The following is a 22306-nucleotide window of genomic DNA, read 5'->3' as shown; positions in this document are numbered from 1 at the left end:
TTTACTCTTGCTTGTCAAACATTTTTGGTCTCATCCTTTACAGAAGAGAAGATATCAGAGAGTCACAGAACTGTAGGGGTTAGAAGGGACATCTAGAGATCATAGAGTACAACTCCCCAGCTAAAGCAGTTTCCCTACAGTAGATTGCACAGGGCCACGTCCTGGTGAGACTTGAGTATCTCTAGAGGGGGAGTCTCCACCACCTCTCTGTGCAGACTGTTCTAGTGCTGTCTTGACAGTAAAGAAATTCTTCCCTTCTCAGCCTTCTCATCTCCAGACCAAAGAGATCTCAGGTCTCTCAGCCTTTTCTTGTGCAGGAGATGCTCCAGACCCCTAACCCTTATATACATATATATATATATATATATATATACACATCTCTGTCACTCATGGTTGTAGGGGACATCTCTTTAATGCAAGTGGATTTTAAACTGGTGCTTCCCAGTGTATGGTAGACTTGTCAAAAGAAATCTTATGTTGTGAAAAAAGAATGTATCCAGTTCCAGATGTCAATTCACACTTCCTAATAACCTGCAATCTTACTTATTGTGTTCTGCAGCTGGTGTAACAGAAGCTTGAGTGTGAACAGCACTGTGACCCAAAAGAAAGCTTTCCTTTGTGCTTTTGACCAAAACTCTTGGTTATTGCAAACCATATCAGAGATGGTTGTTCACTCAGCTCAGTAGATGGACTTTGTAAAGCAAAAGATGACTATTTCTGAAAGGCCTGGGGGTAGTTGAATTTGAAAACCAGCAGTTCACAAGCTGGACCAATTTTTAAGAGAATCTGATTTCCTTCACCCCACCTTTCCATCCCACAGAAAGAAGTTTTGGCTTGCTGATCATGCTCAGGCTTTTCCTCTTCAGCTTTTGGGACACTCACCCTCTTGTGCAGTGGGCAGAGGGGGTAGGGATTTGGGATTTTGGAGTTTGGAACCACAAGCATCTCAAAAACTTCATTTACGTACAACCTCTGAGATGTGTCAGGCTGAAGCAAGTGGAAAATAAGGTCCTTGCAGTCTTTAGTCAGGTATTTTGTTGTGTGGAAGTCAGTCTTGTATTATTTCTGAGTACACATCATTTTTCTGGCATTAGAATCACTAAAGGGCATTACTGCATAGACCATTGTATGCAAAATGACCCAGGCTCCAGATCTCAGAAATCCTCGCAAGGAATGTCCTGCAGCACTTCAGGGGCTGCGTTTGCCCACAGAAGGTTTTGCTGAGAATAGATCTTCCCTTTTCACCCTGAGACAAATGTTTGGAGAAGTCAAGCCTGACATCTTGACGTTTAAATGTTCTTTGGGAAGGATATTCCCAGATTTCAGGTCTCTGTTAGCTACGTTTAAGTCATGGCAATGCTTGATGGCAGGAGCCAACTGCTGGAACTTAAAGTGAGCAAAGTTCTCTTTCACAGCTTCTGTCAGCTTGACATGGCCCAGGAGGTCTCCCTTTACCCCCAGCTCCATGAAGATGTACAATTTCCCTCCTGATACCTCAAAGATCTCAGAGTTTTGATGATTGATGTGTGGTGCAAATGTTCCATCTGTTTCCCTGGGGAGAAATTAGTCCAGGAAGCCCTGAGGCATTCTGTCGTCAATTATCTTTATAGCCACATTGCTCTATAACCTGTTGCAGCAGGCTAATTTCACTGCCATACGAGACTTCTCCTGGTGTGGTGCTCAGGTTGAAACCTTTCTTTCAGTGTTATTTTAGGGGTGTCTTCTTCTTCAGTCTTCGGTTTACCAGTTTTAGATTATTATTATTATTTTTTTCCCCACAAGCTAAAATGGAGAAGGAATCATTCATAATAGTGATTACAAGAAAGCTCCTCCTGAAGGCATTAAACTATTGGAAAATTTTCTTAAGCAACTGAATTTGAGGACTATGGTTTAGTGGTGGCGACGGGTTGATGTGGGCTAAGATTAGTGGTTCCAACCTTAATGATTCTATGAGTTTCTACTGCTGAAGGTTTCCTGCCGTACCCAATAGATGGAAATCTAGTCTTAGCTCTTCTTGCTGGTTAATACAAAATACTTGTTGGTAGGTTAAGTTTTTTAAATGCTTTCACTGAATGGACCAATGCTCTATTTGTGCTGCTTGGCTTTATGTTCAAGCACAACGATGTATCTGAGTTTGTTACTGCAGTCGTGTTTTGAAACCTTTCTGAAGTTGTTTAACTGTTCATGTTTGTATCTCAGGAGGCACACAGGGTTAAGTACTACATGAAGGAGCTCCTGAAGGTGCTGGGGAGCAAAGGATGCTGGGTTTTTTTGTTTATTTGTTTTGTTTTCATAGTGGCTGCGTTCAAGAACTGTTTGTTTCTATTTGCTTGGTGCTTTCCCTTAACTTTCTTTCCTTGGTTCTCTTTCAGCCCCTCTGTTTCGTAGCTCTGATGATTGGCTGCTTCCTGTGGGTTTGGCAGCTGTTATTTTCTTAAACCCTTACTCATCGAGTAAGTTGCATTTTGACTTCCAGCTTCTGCTTTATTTGAGAAGAGCTCACAACATCACTTCTTTGGAACTGATGGGAGGATGGTGGTTTGTGTGTGTGCTGATTGCTTCACTGTAATCGGCCTCAGGGGCTTTTTGCTTTATGTTGGTTTCTGCTTTTTCAAACGTAGTTTTTCAGCTCCCAAGTGTATGACTTCAAAGCCTTAATGATGAGAACAACGCAGGGGCTGGGGACAATCCTGCACAGCCCACCAATGTCATTCTGACAAACATTCTGATCGCCAGACTGGGACTTTTGATTATTATTCTCCCCCCCGTCCTTGAAGCTTGTAGCTATTTTTTATAATTAGCCAGAAAGACGAAGAACAGTTCTAACCGTTCTGAGCTGTGGTTGTTGCAGTACAGGCTGACCTCTGGGTGCAAGCTGAGCCCTGCTGGCAGGAAGGCACAGCCAGCTGAGTACACTGCTTGCACCACGCCTGGGCGCAGGGCAGCCTGCAGAACACTGGGCAGCCTGTGTAACACTTGGCAGCCCGGAGCTTTGCTATAATCACACGACGTTCTCCGCAGGGAATATCCATGGAAATATTTATGCAGCTCTTTGAGCAGTGCCTGTGGATTTCTGTAAGGCTGAGGGTGTTTGGGGCTGTTTTTGCCTTGGTGGAGAGCTTCCTCCTGTGCGGTTTCCACTGCCACTTCCACAGCACCTGTCCCTGGCTGTGACCTTTCCAAGTGACTTTTATAGCACAACTTGTGAGAATAAATTGAGTGATAGGACGTCGCTGGGGTTTGTGAGTGCATGAAACGAAAAGGTTTTGCTTTTTTTAGTGTGGAGGTAACCAAGGGCTCAGTTTTTTTCTTCAGGCAAAAGGAAGAAACAACCAACCTATTCTCAGATGCTGATGGATGAATATAAAGAACATCTATTTACTGATGTGTCCGTGTTTTCAGTGATATTCCTTAAAGACCAACCTGGGTAAACAGCTCTGAAACTTTTAGGTAAAAGGTTTATTTCACAATGTTCCCACAATCTGCTTGTCCCCAGGAAGTGTTCACATCTATGCTAGGGTGTGCTGAAGGCTCTGCTCTGTGTTGCTCTGCCTGCAGTGCAAGCCAATACGAATTGGCTGCCTCTACTCAGAGGCCCTGCTTGATGGGTGATGCGCATACAGAAGCGTTTCAGTTCTCAGCCTTCCTGGCTGGATGCATCCTGGAATTTCTGAGGAGCTGTGCTCGTACCAGGATGTGGCTGGCTCACAGAACAGCACAGATAGAGCCGTGTCTGAGAATGGTTAGTTTGGTGTTGTGCAATCCGTGCTTAAAAGCTGATTGCATAAACTACCTTGAGGCACGGGACGGTGCTGGTCCTGCCTTCCCTCGAGTGAGTTAACCTGAAATCAGAAGCCTTGGTTCTGATGGATTGAAGGGCGTTTGTCAGAGCTGTAATTTATTTCCAGGGAAATGCTCTAAAGCTGGCTCTGGGAAGAGCTTTGCAGCCAGGCCGTTCTTGCAGGGCTGCTTTGATGTCAGGGCTCTGCTTCCTGCAGTCGTGCACCCTTGCAATCCGCAATGGAGCTGCCAGAACTCTTTGCCAAAACAGCACCTTAGACGGCCAAATCCAATGTGAAAACCCACCTGGGCTATAGCGGGGGCTGGGGAGAGGGCACGCCCTGAGCTGAGCGTGGCTGGAGGGGTGGCAGCGGGGACCGGGGGGGCACTGACAGCCTTTTATTGGTGACCTTGGAACCGCTGCCTACGACTGGAAAACATCGAGTTGCGTGTTTTAATCAAATCTCAGCTCTCGATTTCACCACCGTTTTAAAAAAATATTTGGAAAAAACCGCACCACCTAGGAGCAAACCCCGTCCACCCCAACGCGAACCCCCAGCGCAGCCTCCCCTCGCTCGAGGCCCCGACGGCGCGCCCCTCGGCCTCCGACCCCGGGGGCGGGACGTACAAGGAGGGGGGCGGCCGAGCCCCGCCCACCGCGCCGCCGATTGGTCGAGAGCTGCGCCGGAGGGAGGGGGGCGTGGCGGCGCGGGGGAAGGCGGCGGGGAGGCGCGGCCGCCATCTTGTGCGTCGCCGGAGCCAGGCGAGCGGCCCGCAGCGTGGCGCCGCCCGACCCCCGCGCTACCCCCGCGCCCGCAGCCGCCGCCGCAGCCAGGGCCGCTGGCTCCCGCCCGGGGGCGGCGGCGGACGGGGCGGGGAAGAACTCGGCGCGGACGGGATCGTCCGGCGGCCGTGCCTCCACCTCCACCTCCACCTCCTCCTCTTCCTCCACCTCCTCCTCCTCCCGCCGAGCGTCGCTCCGCGCTTCGCTCCCCGCGGGTTTGTGGCGCTGCGCCGGGGGAGGATGAACGGAGGATAAATGGTGCCCAAAGCGGACAGCGGCACCTTCCTCCTCCTCTTCCTCCTGGTGCTGAGCATCACCGAGCCGCTGCGGCCAGGTAGGGGCGGAGGGGGGTCGGGGGGCGGGTTGCGGGCACGGGGCCTGCGGCGCCGCTCGGGCCTGGGCTGCGGCTCGGCTGAAGGGCTGCGGGCCGGACCAGACCAGCACGACGTCTCTGGGCTGCGCTGGAGCGGAGCGGCGCCGCGGAGCCCCGCAGGTGGCCGAGGAGCGGCTTTGAAAGCCTCGCGGGAAATACGCGCAGCCCTGCGACGAGCAGAGCGCCGGGCTCGGCGGGTGCTGCTGCTGCCCTGCCTGAGACCCAGCGTCGGCGCCCCGTGCGTTGGGTGGCACGGAACGGCGTGCGGGAGCCCCGAGCCGCCTCTCACCGTGATCGAAGAGAAAAAGCCCTGTTGCATCTCGGTTCTTACCGCATCGTGTCCCCGCTTCTGTGTTTGCTTCTTTCGGGGAAGCGGTGCAGCGACGGGATTTTCCTGGTAGCTCCTATTAGCACATGGCTTTAAAGCGTGAAAACGATTAACTTTTCAGAAATTATTGGTGTTTGTTGGCCGAAAGTGACTACTGTTTGAACCATGTTGCTTATTCATTTCTCTTTGGGTGTTGAACTTGCTCACAGCTGTTTCCAGGAGGATCCGTAGCCTCGGTGTGAGGCTGTCCTCTATAGCACGGTGAGCTTTGCCCTGGAAGCTGCTCGCTGTTTGTCAGTATGATGATGAGAACGATGGCGTTCCTCTCGTAACTTTGAAATCCACTTGTTCTTTCCCTTTGAAATAACTTTGATGATCCAAACTAATAAAACGTGACACTGTTAGTGAACTGTGTTCAAGCAAGTTCTCGGTACAGCTGAAGCACAATTGGGTCAGTGTAGGCAGCCTGTCTGAAATAACAAACTTGGATGTTGAAACTGCTGTGTGTGTGACTTGCTTTGTTTTATCTTGTTTTTTTGGCAGAGCAGTATGTATGTTAGGGCTTATGACATGCACTTAAGTAGCCAAAAAAAAAAAAAAAAAATCTGCTAGCCTAGCTGGTGTTATAGAAGCTAGAGGCCTTTCTGTTGGTCAGGATGCAATGTCAGCTCCATGTCAGGCACCTGCCCTTATGGCTGATGCTGTGGGCGGTCGAGCCACTGGTTGGAAGCACTCAGGAGAGGTCTGTATCCTCTTTCAGGTGTTGGGCTCCTCTCTAGCCTGGAATGGAGCATTGGAGCCTTTTAGAAATTGGAAAATGGCACTTTCTGTATAGTGTCAGAGCATGTGTTGCTGTAGTATGGTATCAGATCCTTGTTAGCATCCAGTACTTGGTGGTAGAAGACAAGAATTCGTCTTGAGTGCTGCTCCTTGAATATTTCTCACTATTGCACTAAGGTATCGACTTTAAAGATCTGTGGTCTCCTAGCTAGGCTGCTGGAAATACTTTGTTTGTAAACATCCCCCAGCTGTCATCATCTCAGGTCTGGGTTTGGAAGCTGTGGCATTGGGATTCCTCCACAGCAATTCCACATGCTCTGCTTGAACCACGGGTGTGCATGTGTATGGCTACCTATGGAACCACACGTAAAGTAGGAACCTGAGCTCACCTTGTGGCAGAAGCAGCCTCATGCAGGTCGGCGTCTGGAGCTGGGTGCTGGTTGAGGGGCTCCTTTGGGATCCTGTTCACCGTGCCTGAGCTGTCCATGGTGGTGCTTCCTGCGCCCTGGGGAGAGCCTGCAGGTGGGTGCTGCAGTGTGCCCTCACCTGCTTTGCAAAGGTTTGCTTTTAACTTGCTTCACTTACTGTCTCCAACAGGTCGTCTGCTCAGTAGCTTAAATATTGTAGGGCCTTATCTTGAGTGAAAATGTACAAATGGGGAATCTAGCTCGTGTGAGTGTGGACTGTGCGCAGAACCAAATTTCCCATTTTAAACAAGGAGAATGGCAGTGAAGTGTCCCCTGTCTCTTGTGGGCAGGTGCATGGATTTCCTCAGAGGAGAGTTACAGTAGCGTTCGGACTTAGAGTTTATTTTCCTGGTTGTGTTTGTTTTTCTGTATGTTTCTTTCAACCTGTGTATTGTAGCAACTGTCTTCCTGGTTTACAAAGGATGCCTGCAGCTTGCTTAACTTAAATCTGTACTTGGAGCTATCAAATGAGTGCTGCAGAGTGATGTGAGGCTTTATGTACTCTGAGATGAATGTGTAGTCCCTTCACAATTCAGTCCCAGCGAATCAGGCTCCTCTTTGTACTTCCATGTTAATTTGACACTAGCTTTGTATCCGTGTTCTTGCTGTGCTCTTCAGATAAATAAAACCTTCTTTTAAGCCTCCTCAACTGTAGTATCTTTTCAGGGAAGCTGAAAGGCAGTGATTTTACATGGACTTATTTTTTTCCGCATTTAGGGTGAGATAGTTGTTAGTAAACTGAGAGAGGAACATTCCTATTTCCTTTCCTCTTTGTTTTGCCAATTTTTCAGCGTTGGTGACAAAAGTCTGCATTACGCAGCTACCATCACTAACAACCTTGGGTGCGCCCAGCAGGCCGTGACATCAGCCCTGGCTGTGGAGATGTGGGTTCCTGAAGGTACCATGGGCAGCTACATTTTTCTCAGCCAGTAGGCTTTTAATGGCCCTTTTATGTCTTTGAGAATCTCAGCTTGAATTTGTCCCAAAATCTTTCTCTTTTTTTCCCTTTTTGACCATAAACTGCTTATTTTGAGCAGTAGCTTCTTTTTAAGCATAGAACGGCCTGGGTTGAAAAGGACCACAATGCTCAGCCAGTTCCAACCCCCTGCTGTGTGCAGGTCGCCAACCAGCAGCCCAGGCTGCCCAGAGCCATATCCAGCCTGGCCTTGAGTGCCTCCATGGGGCATCCACAGCCTCTTCGGGCAACCTGTTCCAGTGTGTCATCTTCTGTGTGAAAAACTTCCTCCTTAATGCATTATTGAATGTTCCTTATTAATTATTTTGTTCTTATTTTATTTTTTATTTCTTAGTAGAGCATTTCTCCTGATGTTTGGAAGCTACTCATGTGCACTGGAGATCAGTGTGTCAGACCTTTGCAACTACATGGGTGCACAGGGAATGGCTACCTCGATATTTCTTTTAAACATGCACAGAATGGGCTGTATCCAGTGATCAGACACCCGTTTTTTGAGCTATTTGCCATGTTAGGTTTGGACTTCATGTCTTTTTCAGGACGCCTCACAACATCTGCTTCAGGTTATTGAACTTGCCGGCTGAGAGCTGTTGTTTTTATGTGAGGAAATATTTCAGCAATGTTTTAACAGGGTCACATTGTACTGGAACTAAATTGGGTTTAGGCACTCGTGCATTTCTTGCAATTGTCTAACAAGCATCAGAGATGGAAACCAAGGATTTGGTTTTGCAGCGCAGTTTGAGGATGTGTAGAAAGTTCCTGTTTCTGTCAACATCCCATTACACAAGTGTAAAGCAAAGGTTTGGGGGTCCTTGTATAGTATTGGGAACTTAAACAGTCCGAAATGATCGGCACAGCACCCTGGGGAATGTTGTCTAGTGGATTAAGTAAGATCATTGCTGAAGACAATAACACGTTTTCATATTTAACAGGATAGTCTGCTTGCTAATGGAAAACACTTAAACGTGGTCGGGCTATATATTGGATTTTGTAATAGTGGTATAGTACAGAGGCTTGTCAATGTAGGTCATTGGGCTTTCTTGTTACAGCATTTACCAGGCAGCTAAAAGCCAATAGAGTTCTTCTTGGAGCTTTTTTTCCTCCACCTCAGGGCTAGCTAGAGGAAGTAATTCCTCTAGCCTGAGATTGGCTCCTAAAAATTGAGTGCAGTTTATCAGATTGGCAGTGCTTAGGCAGAGTTGGCACTGCGAGGTGTCTGATCGAACACCCCACAGCCTTGGCTTAGGGTCTGCACTTCTTGCTGTGCTGCTTGGTGTGCATGGCTGGAGGTTTACGAGGTTGTGCAGGAGAGGTGCTGGGGCCTTGGGGCCGTACAGTACTTAGTGTTTGTGCTGCCAGCTCCTTCTTGTTGATCTAAAGGTGTAGCTCTTAAACAGAGCTCCTTAATTAGGAGTCTGAAAAGACCCCCAGCAAATCTTGTATGCTGGGGTTGAATTTGTTTGTTTTTGACTAATTCTGTTGTATCAGTTGGTTCAGTTGAAGAGCCAAATAGATCAGTCATAAAATGTGGCCAAGGCACAGCTTTCCTCTCTCCTAGAGAGATTGCATCAGCTAGCAAGTAGAAGCTCTGATTTTGCCTTTTGTTCCCTGTCTACCTTGGAGAAAGCTGCGATGAGTAATGTTTGTTGGGTTCCATGTTGCTGCTCGCTGCAGTCCCTGTGTTTGCATTCAGCTGAACTCCCAGACGAGGGCTTGGTGCAAGGCAGAAGGTTTTCACTGCACCTCTTCTGCCAATGCTGCTGCACGCAAGCCTGCCCCCCGCTCAGCCCCTCATTTTTCAGTGCTCCAGTTGTTGTTTTCCTTGCTGCTCTGCTGTTTGTTGCTGTTCTGAGCTGTAAACGAGGTTGCTGGATTTAAAAGCTCTTCCTTGCAGCCGCTGTCACTGAGGGGACAAGGCCAACAGTATGAGCAGCAGCTGTGATGCTTTGAGATTGGTCATTCCCAATTGTAAAGCAACTTTGGGGTGCGTGTAGGCTTGCTGCTGTGCCTGTGCAGTAAGGAGGAGCAAGGGCCTGCAGGCAGACAGTGCTTGGTGCGCACGGCTGGGATTCTGAGAAGCAGTAGAGCAGAAGGGGATTCTGACAGACGTGACTTCTGTGTCCCCACAGTGGGTTCAGGAGTAGAGCAAGGCGAGGCCATGGAGAAGTGCTGCTGCAGGCAGCTGGGGATTGACACAGCAGGTTCAAAGAGTTCAGAACTTCAGATACTGAGAATGAAAGAGGTAAAATCCTTCAGTGAATGCTGGAAAACCAACCTGGAAGGTGTGAGAAATTGGGCAGTCCACCTTCCTGGCTCCAAATGAAGCAGGGGAACACGGGCAGCTCCGAAGGAGCACGCTTCTCCTGGTTCCTGTGGCACAGCCTCCAAACACAGCCTCCTTCGGTCAGGCTGGCTGGCAGGGTGTTGTTTGTTTTGCAGCTGCAGCATATGATTCCTGCCCAAGTACAGTATTGAGCATGTGTCCCCCATACACTGCAGTTTTAGGGAGCTGTTTGCCAGTTTCCAAGACTGTTCTGCTGCCAGGGCCAGCAGTTCTTCTTGGTGCCAAGTGTGAGTTGGTGCCTGGCGCTAACATGGGGCTGCTGGCTGCCCTGGTGGAGTTTGTGTATCATGGACCGTCTGTGCGTGGCAGACACAAACCCGTGCATTGCACTCACTGTACAGTTGGCGGAGAACTTGTTGAGGGTTGATGAGAACTCTCAGCTCCTTGGGTTGGCGCTGATGAGCTGCAGCGGAACTCCAGCAGTCGAGTGACTTAAACGCATGAGTTGGGATGAGCCTTTAATCTGCATTTCCCAAAGTGCCAGATCTCTGGTGTGTTGTGGTTTCCTGTGAAACTTTTAATTTCAGCTTTGTGCTAAAGGGTCAGTCCTCTCATTCTGTATTTGATGAACAGTGTTTTAATGGTATTCGTTATATGCTGAGGAGGTTATAGTCAGTGTTTGATGCCTACCATTTAGATTATTGAGAAATACAAATTTTCTCAGGCTTAGTAGGAATTGATAGTTGCCTCATTAAGTAAAGCTAAACAAAATAGCATTCAGCTTCCTAGTTAATTAAAATTAAATTTGTTTGATCTAAGTGTTATATTTGGTTTCCACTGTGTTTATTGACTAGTGCATGGAAATGTAGAATTGGCTGAGGATGAGTTATGCAAATATTTGATTATGCTTTCTGAGGTTTTTGGTCCTATTTTCATAAAATTGGAGAGGGGAGGTGGGTGGTGGATGGGGACATTGAGCTTTGCTTCTGCTCCAGTGCTGGGGAGGGACTCTGAATAACACACTGGGTTGTCCTGCAGGATTCGTGTCTATGGTTTTGCTTTGTCTGTGCTCACGTTCATTAGCAGTTTAAATTAAAAGGATTCCTTCTGACTTAAGAGTAACATGTTTTACTTGATTAAGGAGCAAAGCCAAAAACCAAACCCGGGAGTCTTATAGCAGTGACATCCAAGTGCAGACCTAACCAGGAGCACCTTGTGTTCTGGCAGGAGCTTGGAGAGAAGTTGTGCAAGAGTGCTGTGCTGTATCAGTGTCCATCTGTGGCTTTCTGAGCCCAAGCAGGTGGGATGTGGGTGATTAAGCCTCATGTTTTGATACAAGAAACTCTTGCCCAGGTCCTTGTTTTACTGCAGAATGGGAGTGCATGGCATCACACATGGTGTGATGGCAGATGCGGCGGTGACCAACGCGGGCTGCATTCCTGCCGTGCTGGGCTCCCCTGGATCCATGGAATGCTATTCAAAGCACGACTATTTGCCACGGTGCCTGACAGCTACTGCAGCAGCTACTTTGCAAAGGATAGAATGTGTTCTCAGTATCCCAGATCAGAATGTTTCTGTGTATCAAATTTTTGCTTTTAAGTGTTCTAGGTGCTTGCACGTTAAGTCCTGTGCAAGACGTGAAGAGAAATGAAGCAGGAGCCAGAGGTTTTTGTAGTCCGGGCTGCGTTTGAACAGTGCTGATGTGCGTATAGAACCTCCTGTTTGCCCTTGTTGTTTGAGGCTGTAACTTTCAAGGCTCTGTGAAAGGCCTGTTCTCTCGGTTTAAAATCAAGAAATTGCTGGGGTTAGTTTTTGGAGAGCGCTGTCATTAAAAATGCCTGACTTCACATGTAGGATTTTGTTACCTTCTTGCTTGACATTAAAGGTTATTGCGGCAAGGTATCCTTAATGCATGTTTGACCTTAAATGATGTGTTTTCTTTGCATTTCTTGCTGAAAGTTTGGGGATATAAAGGATATAAATCCTGTACTTAGAGAAACAGTGACGTTAGCTTTTGTTTTGTTTTTCCACAAGGTGGGAACATGTGTTGTCCTGTTGGAAGTCAACGGAGCTGCTTCCCAATATCTTTGCAATCTGGCAGTTCCTACTTTCAGTTTAAGGGTGGTTACAAATTAGCCTTGATTGCTCTGGTAGTTCTTGAATTGCTCTTATCACATTTCATCTGAATGCTCTTCTTGTTGAAACTTGATCTAAAGAAAATATTAATGTTGTTCATGTAGAACATTGGATTGAAGTTTTCCTCTATGGAAAACTCCTATTTCTCTGAGTAACTGTTTTCTTTGCTGGATTTTTTTTTTTTTTTTTTTTAATGCTTATAGTTTATTTTGCCCCAGGGGATACAGATTCTTTCCCTGGTGAGCCTTGTGAAGTGAAAATAAGGCTTTGCGTAAGTGCAGATATTGTACCTTAGCTCTTCCTGCAGAAAGGCTTTGTAGTTTGTGTTCTTCTCTAATCCTGAGGCTGCAGCAGGTTGGAGGAGAGGCACTAATGTGACTGCCTGCATTTCTGTGAGTAGTTCTGGTAGGCAGCTCCCAGGCAATGGCACACAGTGCTTGGGTATCCTTAGATCCTCTGCATCACTTCTTAGGGGTATTCCAACAAACATAGGCTGGTGGAGCAGCAGGCCATGGCCCTCAGGGCCCTCTGGAAGCTACAGCTCAGAATTACTTTTGCTGGGTGGAAAATGGAGGATGTGCAGGCAGGCTTTGGTGCAGCACTGGCGTAGGTCACTTGGTGCTGCTGAACTAAACATGAAGGCCTGCTTCAGTCTTCATAGAACAGCTGAAGTCCTGAAAGAGGTTGTTAGTGTAATGGAAACGTAGGCTTTAATTCTGAGCCATATTAAAGGTTCTTGAGTCTCTGTGGTTTTGGTTTTGTGTGAGTGATTCTTTGTGCCAGAGCTGTATCTTGCTCTTCCCTCCAGCTAATCTGCTTATTATCATAATGTAGCAGTTTCTTGAGGAAAAACAACAACAACAACAAAAACCCCTAAAAAACAAGCCTGTTACTTAGCTGCTATCATCACCGTTAGGAAAATAAAGCAGTTTTCAGTCTCTGGTGCTGCATTGCATGATTCATAGTCTTTTAGCGAAGCTCAAGGAGCAAGCTTTGTTTTCTGTTGGGTTTTAGCAGTACTGAGGAATTGAGAATTGCATTTTTTCCCCCTTTCTGTGTCAGTATTAGGAATAAATGTCCACAGTGATAAATCACAATATCTGTATTTTCTTGGTCTAGGCAATCACAGCCAGGGTTCTCACTCAAGACGCTCCTGTGTAGCGTTGGCTGAGTGCTGGGTCTCTTGCACTGCCTAAGGTTGTGTTGCTGTGTGTGCTTTTTTCTTTTAATCCTTACTGGCATTGAATCTACCCTGCAGACAAAGAGCAGACAATGAATCGGAGTGAATGACACTTGTGAGCAGGAAGAAACTGGGTCAGTTCCAAGCTCATTTGGGTGTAGGTATAACATCGATGGGTCTGGAGGGGATGAGGGGAAGCAGGCTGCTAACATTCCTGAATGCGATGTGAAATCTTCTGATGGATTTTTGGGGTCATTTAGCATAACTCAGTATGACAGAACACTGAGTAATACAGAATGCTCATTAGTTATTCATTAGAATTTACAGTTTTCAGCTGGAGCGCTGTCACAGTTTTAATTACTTTACAAAACTACGTGCTGAGGTCATGCAGAGAACTGAAATGCCTGTAATGTGTATTATTTATTTATTGGAAGTTACAATTCCACTTAGCAGGAACAAGGAACTTTGGGATCTCCGATTCTGAGGTGCTGGTGCTCAGAGGTACTGGTTGTATTCAGCTCTGATGAGAGGTGCCATGAACTAATTGTGCTCATAAAGCTTAGCATGGGTCGAGATGCACAGAATCTGTCATAAGAAAAAAGCCATTTTCAATTTTAATAGATTTATTCTTAAATGTGTCAAAATACGAAATGATAGTGGAACACGTAGGTACAGATCTAAAGCACGTAGATTTGCTCTTATAAAATATAAGTAAGACCTGTTGGACAAGTTGAAGAAAATCTGAATGAGAAGAGCTCCTGGCCATAGCACTTGTAGCCAGTGTTTTCCTTACTGCTTAATCAGCTTTCAATAACAGTAATTGCCTCTTCAGAATATTTTCTTGCAGGTTGATTCATCTGGTTTGATGCAACAAGCAACTCTGACATTGAGAAAGCAGGAAGCAGTTTTGTTTTCCTTCAGTCTGTAAACAAATGTGAAGATCTGCCAGGTCCAGTCTTGAGAAACCTGAGCAAAATAAGCAATGTACACGAAGTACACACAGCTTCCATTGTTCATTACAGCTTCAAGTACATGACTTTGTATGTGAGCTTGTCTTTTCAGTTACAGTAGTAGTTTATAGTAGAAATAACAATAAATGCTGGCTTTGTGCATTTAATCAAATTTTAATTTCCATACAAATGAATCACAGCAGACAAGAACAATTAGCATAGGAGATGAAGAGTGGCATTTCTTTGTCTTCAGAATGAAACAGATTCAATGCTAGGCGTGTAAACACTAAAAGCTGGCTTCCATCCGTAGTGTTGGCTGCCAAAAGAGTATCTTAATGTATCAGACTTTACTGGCTGATGAATCTCTAAATTAATGAGAAATTAAGTCATAGCAGCTCAGTCCCACATCATCAGTGACTGCAGTCAGAGTTTAATCTTTGTATCAGAGCTTTCTCCTGAAATGAGTGGTATGCTTTTGGGCTTTGGTTCAGAGCAATAGCTCCCTTGCTGCATTGCTTCATACGTGTGCCCATCTCTTCAACTGGGAGCTGCCAAGGCTGTGGGTTCCTGCACCACTTGTGGATGGTGAGTTTGCATTAGGAATGCATGGCTTAAAAGTGAGGGAGTGTGTCAGTGGCACATTTCTGGCTTGGAGATTCTGCTTTCAGATATTCCCTTTTTCAGTGGATCTTCTAGATGATAAACAGCAGTGTTTTAATTGGAATTTAGATTCCGAAAGCTTCAGTGTGCTCAAATAATGCTTTGCAGGAGGTGTTTGTTACATACCTGAGGCAGGACCTCTGGTGTAGAATTTTGCTGGGCTGAGTTTCTTTTTTATCTCAGTCTTGAATTGAGGGAAGATAGATAGCCCTGTAAGACAGTAGCAAAGCACTCATAGTTGCCTACTGGCTTGTATTCTCGGAAGGTTGTTGGTGGCTCTGTAGTGCTTGTAGCCAGAAAAGTGCCTGTTTGGCCCCATGTGTAATTGGCTTCTGTTTCTTGGTTGAAAATTTTTAGAGCTTGATGGTTTTTGCCCTTTCCGAAGAATTATTTCTACCTCTGCCACTTCTCCCACCCTTTGGTGGTGTGTCCTGGGCCATCATGCAGGCTGCCCTCACAGCAGCTGGGTTGAGGTCCTCATGCCGCACTCAGGGCTGGCAGTGGTGGCAGAGGAAAAGCTGTAGCTGACACGGCTTGAAATGAATGTGGACAGATGCTATCAGATTTGATCTGAAGCTTGCTGGTTCAAAGCGACCTCATCAAATTCATTCAGAAAAGTGAACTAGCAAGGTGAACTTGTATTGAATCAGCACTTTGTTTCTTGTGGCTCTTACGGTCTTTATTTGATATTGGGAGCTCTCAATGAGATTTACTATGTTGCGGGTTCTGAATTTAGATGCTCTCAGCCTTACTTTCAGTTATAACACTTTTATTGAGGGACTAGTTGTCCCTGTGCTTTCTGCGTAGAAAAGGGGAGAGATGAATAAGAAATTAGTTCTATTTAAAATGAAAGTAGGAGGTCTGCTTGTCCAAATGCACTGCTGCAAGACTTGAAGTAGAAAACACAGGCCACAGTTAGCATTGCTCCCAGGCAGCACAGTGCTGGAGCCATGCACCAGGACTTGCCTGTGCTCAGGCCCCAGAAGGAAAACATTCTCAATTATTCAGATTAAATGAGATAATTGGACCTGGAAGGACTTCATGCATCGTTTTATAATGGAGACAAGGTGCTCACTGCATGAAACCTGTGCAGCTGTGCTGGAATTCGGGACGGAATTGGGAACATCTTTGCAGGAAAAAAAAGTTTTCTGTAGAGGCATAAACAGCTGCCTTGAAAACTGCTTCCCATAGGAAACTGGGATTTTTGTATTATTAAAAGTCCTGATGATTTTGTTGCTTGCTAACTTAGAGAAAATATTTGGCGGCTGAAGGAGTTGACGACTCCTAACTTACTGCCTTGCTTGTGGTGTTCAATGAATTAAGTTTGCAGCAGTCTTGTGAGTTTTCAGGTCCACAGCTAGCTTTGGCTTGACTTATCTTGGGTGAGTGACTCCAGTGGGTGCACTGGGATATCTGATGATTCGCCCCCCAAAAATTGCTATTGGCATTTGAGGTCTTTGCTCAACAGGAACATGATACTGTGCTGTATGTTAAGTTTGTAGAGCTGATACAAAACCTGTCAGTTTATGCTGTGTGTAGTAGAGAACTACGAGTGATGCTGTTTCCATTGGGTGCTTGCTTCCCTTCTTCCCAACAAATGCCAAATAAACTGAGTTGAGAAAGCTGGAGGGTTGCACTGTGCTGTGTTTTTGTTTGCTGGTGCTAATGTGTGTCCTGAACAGAGCTGGGCAGGGGATGTGGCAGGATGCAGCATGCTGCTGTGCTCCTGGTGTGCCTCTGGTACTCCAACAGCAGCAAGGGCTTGGCTGGAGAGAACCAGCCTTTGGAATTGATGGCCAAGGAGGTGCTAGGTACGTCCAGCTGGGGAATGAGCCCATTTGGCAAGGCAGTTGGATTTCCTCAGTGATTGCATCTTGTTTGTGGTGAATCACAGCAGGCAACAAATAGAAGCAAAACGATTTAGAGGAAACTCTTCCAGAGACCTCACAGTGAATTGGGTGCTTGAATAATGCAGGGAGAGGTGGGCTCAGGGCGAAGAGCACAGGAATCAATATTGACAGTGTTTTCAGAACGCAGAGCTTTTCATTTTGCACCGGACCCTGCCTTCGTAAACATGTTTGTACACACATTGTTCATAGAGGAGTGTCTGTAACGCAGGAAGCAACAACATTATGGCATGTAGGTGGCCTATTTTAATGCCTGTGATTTCAGGGCAGTGTCATTATTTAGCTGGCCCAGCTGTGTGTAATTGTACTTACCACACTAGTGGCATGTGTGGATCTGTGCAGAGACCACATGCAGTCTAATGGAGACCTGCAGCTGGGCAGAAAGCAGTCTTGTATGGGAAAGCATCTACCAGAGGCTCATTGCTTGGAATGGCCATAAATTAAGAAATGTGGTGTTCCGTGCTGATGCTGCGCGAATGTGGGAAAACAAGTTGCCATTGTAGTGAGAGTATAAAGGGGAAGAATTTTAAACTGAAAGAGTAGAGATTTAGATTAGATGTTAGGGGAAGTTTTTCACTTAGGGAGATGAGGCCTGCCTGAGAGGCTGGGGATGCCCCATCCCTGGAGGTGTCTGAGGCCATGGATGGGACCTGGGCAGCCTGAGCTGGGGGGGCAGCTAGTCCATGGCAGGGTTAGGACTGGGTGGGCTTTATGTTCCCTTCCAGCTTAAGCCACTCTATGATTCTGTGACTGAGCTGTGCTGCCAGGAGCAGGCTGGGAGTCTGCTACAGCCATTTTGTGGTCTGACTATGATCCAAGTGGGTGAGGTGTGAAGAGGATTTGCCCTAGGAGAGTACATTGTCAGTACCCTGTAGCAGTGCAGAAGGATGCGCTGTGATGGAGCAGTGAAGGTGAGATATTCCTGAAAGATATTGAGGGGCACACATTTAAGCTGAATTACTCGGTTCTGGCATTTGATAGATGGAATTGGAGTATATACATAAAAAGCTTTGAAAAATCATACTTTTTATAATGCTAATTAGAACTGACAGAATAATGATGGCAAGTAGGCAGTGCTGTTGTAGCAGCAGGCATTGCATGTTTGCAGATATTGGCAGTTTCTTTTGAAGGATGTGCTGATAGGTGTGAATTCTACAACAGAGCTTAAGCTAGAAGGTTAAGCAGTATGGAAATTGTTTTACAAATACCTTTGTGATGTGGCTTAAAATTGCATTGGACTGTAGTTCATGTGTGAGTGGGTCCTGGTGTATGTAGTGACTGGAGTGGGAATTGTGTTGTAAGTTTGTTGTGTAATGGCAGCACTTAAAAGCTGCTGTAGTGTGTTTTTACACCTCAGTTCTGAGAAGTGAGCAAGCTGTCTTAGTGCCCTGTGGGATGCAAGTGGGGAGCTCTGCTCTTGGCTGCTTCTGGGTCCCACAGCTCTCATCTCAGTCTGGAGCTGGGCTTGGGAAGGCTTTGCAAATGTGTATTTGCCTTCCTTCTGTTGTGTTAGAGAGACCAGCTTATCTGCAGATATGTGAAAGGAGTAGAAGTGAGACACACTATAGTGCAATTGTCTTGAAAATCCATTTTAGAAACTAAAGAGAATATGTTGTTCTAACATGATCAACTTGTATTCTTGCTAGTATTTTGTAAGTAGAAAGCTCACCTCTCAGTGATATCCGTATTCTTTTTGGGTGAGGCTAATACAGCAGTAGCAACTGGTAGATCAGAGCACTGCATTTCATAGAGAGAGCTGAGTTGAAATGTCTGTGCAAACCAGAAATCTGCCAGTTAGATCTAATGTGTATTTTTAATTAGGAAATTTTTACTATGGCTCTGTGCTAGAATTCTTTCTCAAACCCTAGAAGCAGGCCCTCCTGTGTGCTAGAGCTGCGAACATCCAGTTGAAAGTATGGAAATGATCTGAAGCTAAGCAGCATTCAGCAGGCATTGCACAGTGACCAATTTATGTATATTTAGACTTAGAAGAATGTATTACATTTGAGACAAAGCACAACTTTCTTCTTTTGCAGAGCTCCGCTGCACCCCGGGGCAGTTTGCGTGTCGGAGTGGAACCATCCAGTGCATCCCTTCCAACTGGCAGTGCGATGGATGGCCCACCTGCGAGGACGAGAGCGATGAAGTTGACTGTCCAGGTAAGGCTGCTCAACCCAACACCACCTTATCTTTTTGTGTGGCTTACTCTACAAACATTTTTTCAGTTGACTGCATCATACTTTGCTGCTGACAGTCTGGAGATGTGCTGGCAGCGAGGAAGGCTTGGAGTTTGAAAAAGAGACTTTCTTTGCAGGGAAAAAATCATGTTGCAATTAAACTGAGATGACACATAAGCCTGAGGTTAAGTTCTGAATTACAGTTTGGGTTGCGTGAGTGCATCACTCAGACTGTACATTGCTGGACTAGGTAAAGAGCTTCCTTTATTGCTACCTGTTCCGATTACACTTCATATGCTTAAGTGGAGAACTTTGATCTGCCAAACAAACTGTTGTATTTACTCTTTATGAGCTCATGTATGTTCTCGGGGGCCTACTGCCAGCAATAGTTCTCTGCTGAAGCTTCCAGATACTGAGTTACCTTTAGTTCTGTTATTAAAGTAAAAAAAAAAAGTGAGCATAGAATCACAAATAGGAGCATTCTCATTGGTGTTCTTTTTTTTTTTTTTTTTTTTTTAATGCACTGGCCAATGTAATTCTTTTTCTATGTATCTTAAAGGTGAAAGAACCTATTTATTTTCTGACAGCAGTGAAGCAGAAATCTGAAAGCATAGCTTAGAATTTAACTGTGGCACAATTCAAAGCTCTTACATCTACAGCATGGCTAAGCTGTGTTCAAAAACTGTTTTACGAAGCTCTTTGCCTTTGAGGTACTTAATTTGCTTGTAGAGAATCACATTCATATCACAGCATTCGGTCTGTCTGTCATTCTAAGTTTTAAGCTATTTTAGTGGCAGAGGTGCTACCAAATAGTAACGTTGGTATTTTGCAGGAACAAGCTGTTCTAAATAGTTGTGGTTTGTTGTTTTTTTTAAGTGGAAATAGTAAAGTAAATGTAACACTCAATGTTTGAAGCTGCACACTCATTAGCCTTCTCCCCACTGTGTGCTGTGCACAGATAATGAAAAGGATGTGCTCAGTGCCTTTTTTGAAATGATTTTTTAGAAGGCTTTTGGCTGGTTTCTGTGAGTGGGTATGTTTGCAGGGAGTGGGGAGAGGAACTTCCTAGGTTCTGCAAATTAAGTCATGCCATTAATGCAGCTCCTGTTTGAGGTTGTTATTCAGGATGTGGATGTCCTTAAAGACACATGCTTTTATAGTTGTGCTGTTATTCTTCCTCCTTCTTAGCTATTTTTGACCAAATATGAAGAGCTAGGGATCTACGAGTTCTGGAGGTCAGTGAAAGTCAATAGCTGGGTAAAAAGTCACATTAATGTTTGGATTTACTCAAAAAGCACTGATACTGAAATATCCCAATAGTCCAAAATGATGGTTTGCCTGCTGTAGCAGTCAGCAATCTTAAGCTGTTGCACGACGTTTGCAATGGGGGATGAGGACTCATTGGTGGATCTTTGAAGAGCGTTTTGGTGTAAGGCTAGGGTGAGGATTTGATAGAAGTGCAATTTGTCAGAGGATGGACTCAGCCTTTGGTTTGGGTTAGGTCTCATTGAACTGTCTGGCCTGACGTGGTGGGAAGACCTTCAAGGAGTGTCAGTGTCAGAGTGTGGGAGACTGGATTCATCTCCATATCCGTATGCAGGAAGAGGAGAGTAACTGACATAGAGTGTATTAGGGGGGAAAATGATGAAAAGCACAGAGAAGGAAAGTGCTCCACTTGATGAAAAAGTTAATTGGATAAGTAATTGGTGGAAAAGGCTGTACGAAGTTAAAGGAGCCAGCCAGCTGGGTGTGGCAAGAGCTGAGATATTTGCACAGTAATGCAAGGAGGCAGCCAGCAAACCAGAGGAACAGGAACTACTGGTGTAGGTCATAAAACTCTATTATAGCTGTGACAGAACTTCAGTGGGGCAGCATTGTGAGCCGAAATGGGTGTTGAAGGGCACATGCTGTGTGAACTGCCAAGAGCAGGGACCAGTGCATGTGCTGCTGTGCATGTGAATGGTGTGTTGGAGTATGAAGAAGGACAGAATTATCCAAGTAATGCTGCTGAGGCCAAGCTAAGCTTGGAAGAGCATGTATTTCTCAAGCTGGGGAAACTAAGCAGTCACGGGACAGACCGACTGCTGAGACGTTGATTGGGAAACTAAAGCAACTAATAATAGCAGCACAAAGTCATGCTCAGGAGTGATAACTTTCTTCTTTGGCCACTGAATTAACAAGAGATGATGCAGCTTTAAATTTAGAAAATACCTTTAGATTCAAATGAGTAATTGTGAGATGATTCAGCTAAATTTAAATCCTTAGTAATTAAGGTTCTTAATTTCAATAAAGGCAGACCAAACACTAAGAGAACAAGTTAGTGAAGCCACTCGGGCTTGTGAAACTTGGAGAATTAAAACGTCTTCAAATTAAAAGGGATGAAATCTCTCTGAAGCATTAAGAGAAAGCTTGCAAGGAAGGGCTCTGAGTCTGATTGCAGAGCTTTTCACTTTTCAGCCTTTGAGCTGCTAATGGCACCCTTCAACATGAGCAGCTCGGAAGCATCAGTGGTGGTGAGTTAGGTTTGTGCGGTTCAGATGAGGGTGTGTTCCAGTGACTACTTTGTCATTTTGCTATTTGCAGTGATTTAATGTAAGGCCATTGAAAGTTACTTGGCACTGTTCACATTTTTTCAGCCTGATTTCTTTCACGTTAGTAATGAATCTCCTACTGAGTTAAGAGAATGGTGCAGTAATAAAATTGTTTGGTGATTGTGTGTTGTCTTAAGTACAGGGAACATCCCAAACCCTAATACTTCTTTGTTAGGATCATTTCTTTTAACATCTCCAGAACATGAGGAGGTAAGGCGTTCATTCATAGACAGTCTGAATAAGTATATTTAATGGCTTTTTTTGTCAGACCACATGTATACAAAATACACAGCCCAAAGTTTTAGGTGAAGGAAGGTGTTTCCAGCTGAGGCGGCTCATACAGTGTATTCTTCTTCCATGAATTATCACCTGACCTTCAGTTTGCCTCATGGCCAGGAAGCTTCAACACTCCTTCCAAAAGTGTTCCAACTCCGTGCTTCTTTGCTTAATGATATATTGGGAAAAGCATTTCCGTTGCTTAGTCTTTCATTTCCATCCTTAATTGGAGTGTTTGTTCACATGTGATGAACTACTCCATACTGAGATCTTTAAACTGTTGACATTTATGTACTTCTTAGTACATCTCCTTTCCCTCCCTACCATTTTAAAAAGCTAAATAATGACAAATAGCCCCTGATGAAGCCATGCTGATCTCCTACAGGATGCTTCATTTTTCCTTTCCCTTGTGGTGTTTGAGCTCCTTACTGTCAGGGCACTCCATGGGTTCGACTGATGCACAGTACAGCAGGATGCTGGGTTGTTTCATCTATTTCCCAGCCTGGCACAAGTGATAAAGCAAGGAGTGGAGCTGCCAGACCTGAGAGGAATCACCCCTCTCTGTGGACATTTGAAGTACATTTCCAAATCTTTAGGTGTGAAATTGGACTTAATCCTGAATCTCTCTCACCTCTTGAATTACCAGATTGAATTGAAAGC

The 22306-nt window shown here is 45.4% G+C and overlaps 1 protein-coding gene and 1 pseudogene across 2 annotated transcripts in view; one reads left to right on the top strand and one right to left on the bottom strand.

Moving 5' to 3' along the window:
* Positions 1-14: 14 nt before the first annotated feature.
* Positions 15-4522, bottom strand: LOC122165768 (annotated as a pseudogene).
* Positions 4523-4707: 185 nt separating this feature from the next.
* DGCR2 (DiGeorge syndrome critical region gene 2) overlaps positions 4708-22306 on the top strand; it is a 36985-nt gene continuing 19386 nt past the window's right edge. For both annotated transcript variants that reach the window (XM_042828698.1, XM_042828697.1), the window contains exons 1-2: positions 4708-4898; positions 18639-18761. In XM_042828698.1, the coding sequence (XP_042684632.1) occupies positions 4820-4898; positions 18639-18761 (202 nt within the window). In that variant the 5' untranslated portion in view covers positions 4708-4819. The remainder of the gene's footprint in view (positions 4899-18638; positions 18762-22306) is intronic.

This window comes from Centrocercus urophasianus, unplaced genomic scaffold, assembly GCF_019232065.1.
Source record: "Centrocercus urophasianus isolate 14NV4802_14NV808 unplaced genomic scaffold, USGS_Curo_1.0 seq_30, whole genome shotgun sequence".
NCBI classification, from domain to species: Eukaryota; Metazoa; Chordata; class Aves; order Galliformes; family Phasianidae; genus Centrocercus; species Centrocercus urophasianus.
This window is presented reverse-complemented; position numbering and strand designations above follow the sequence as displayed.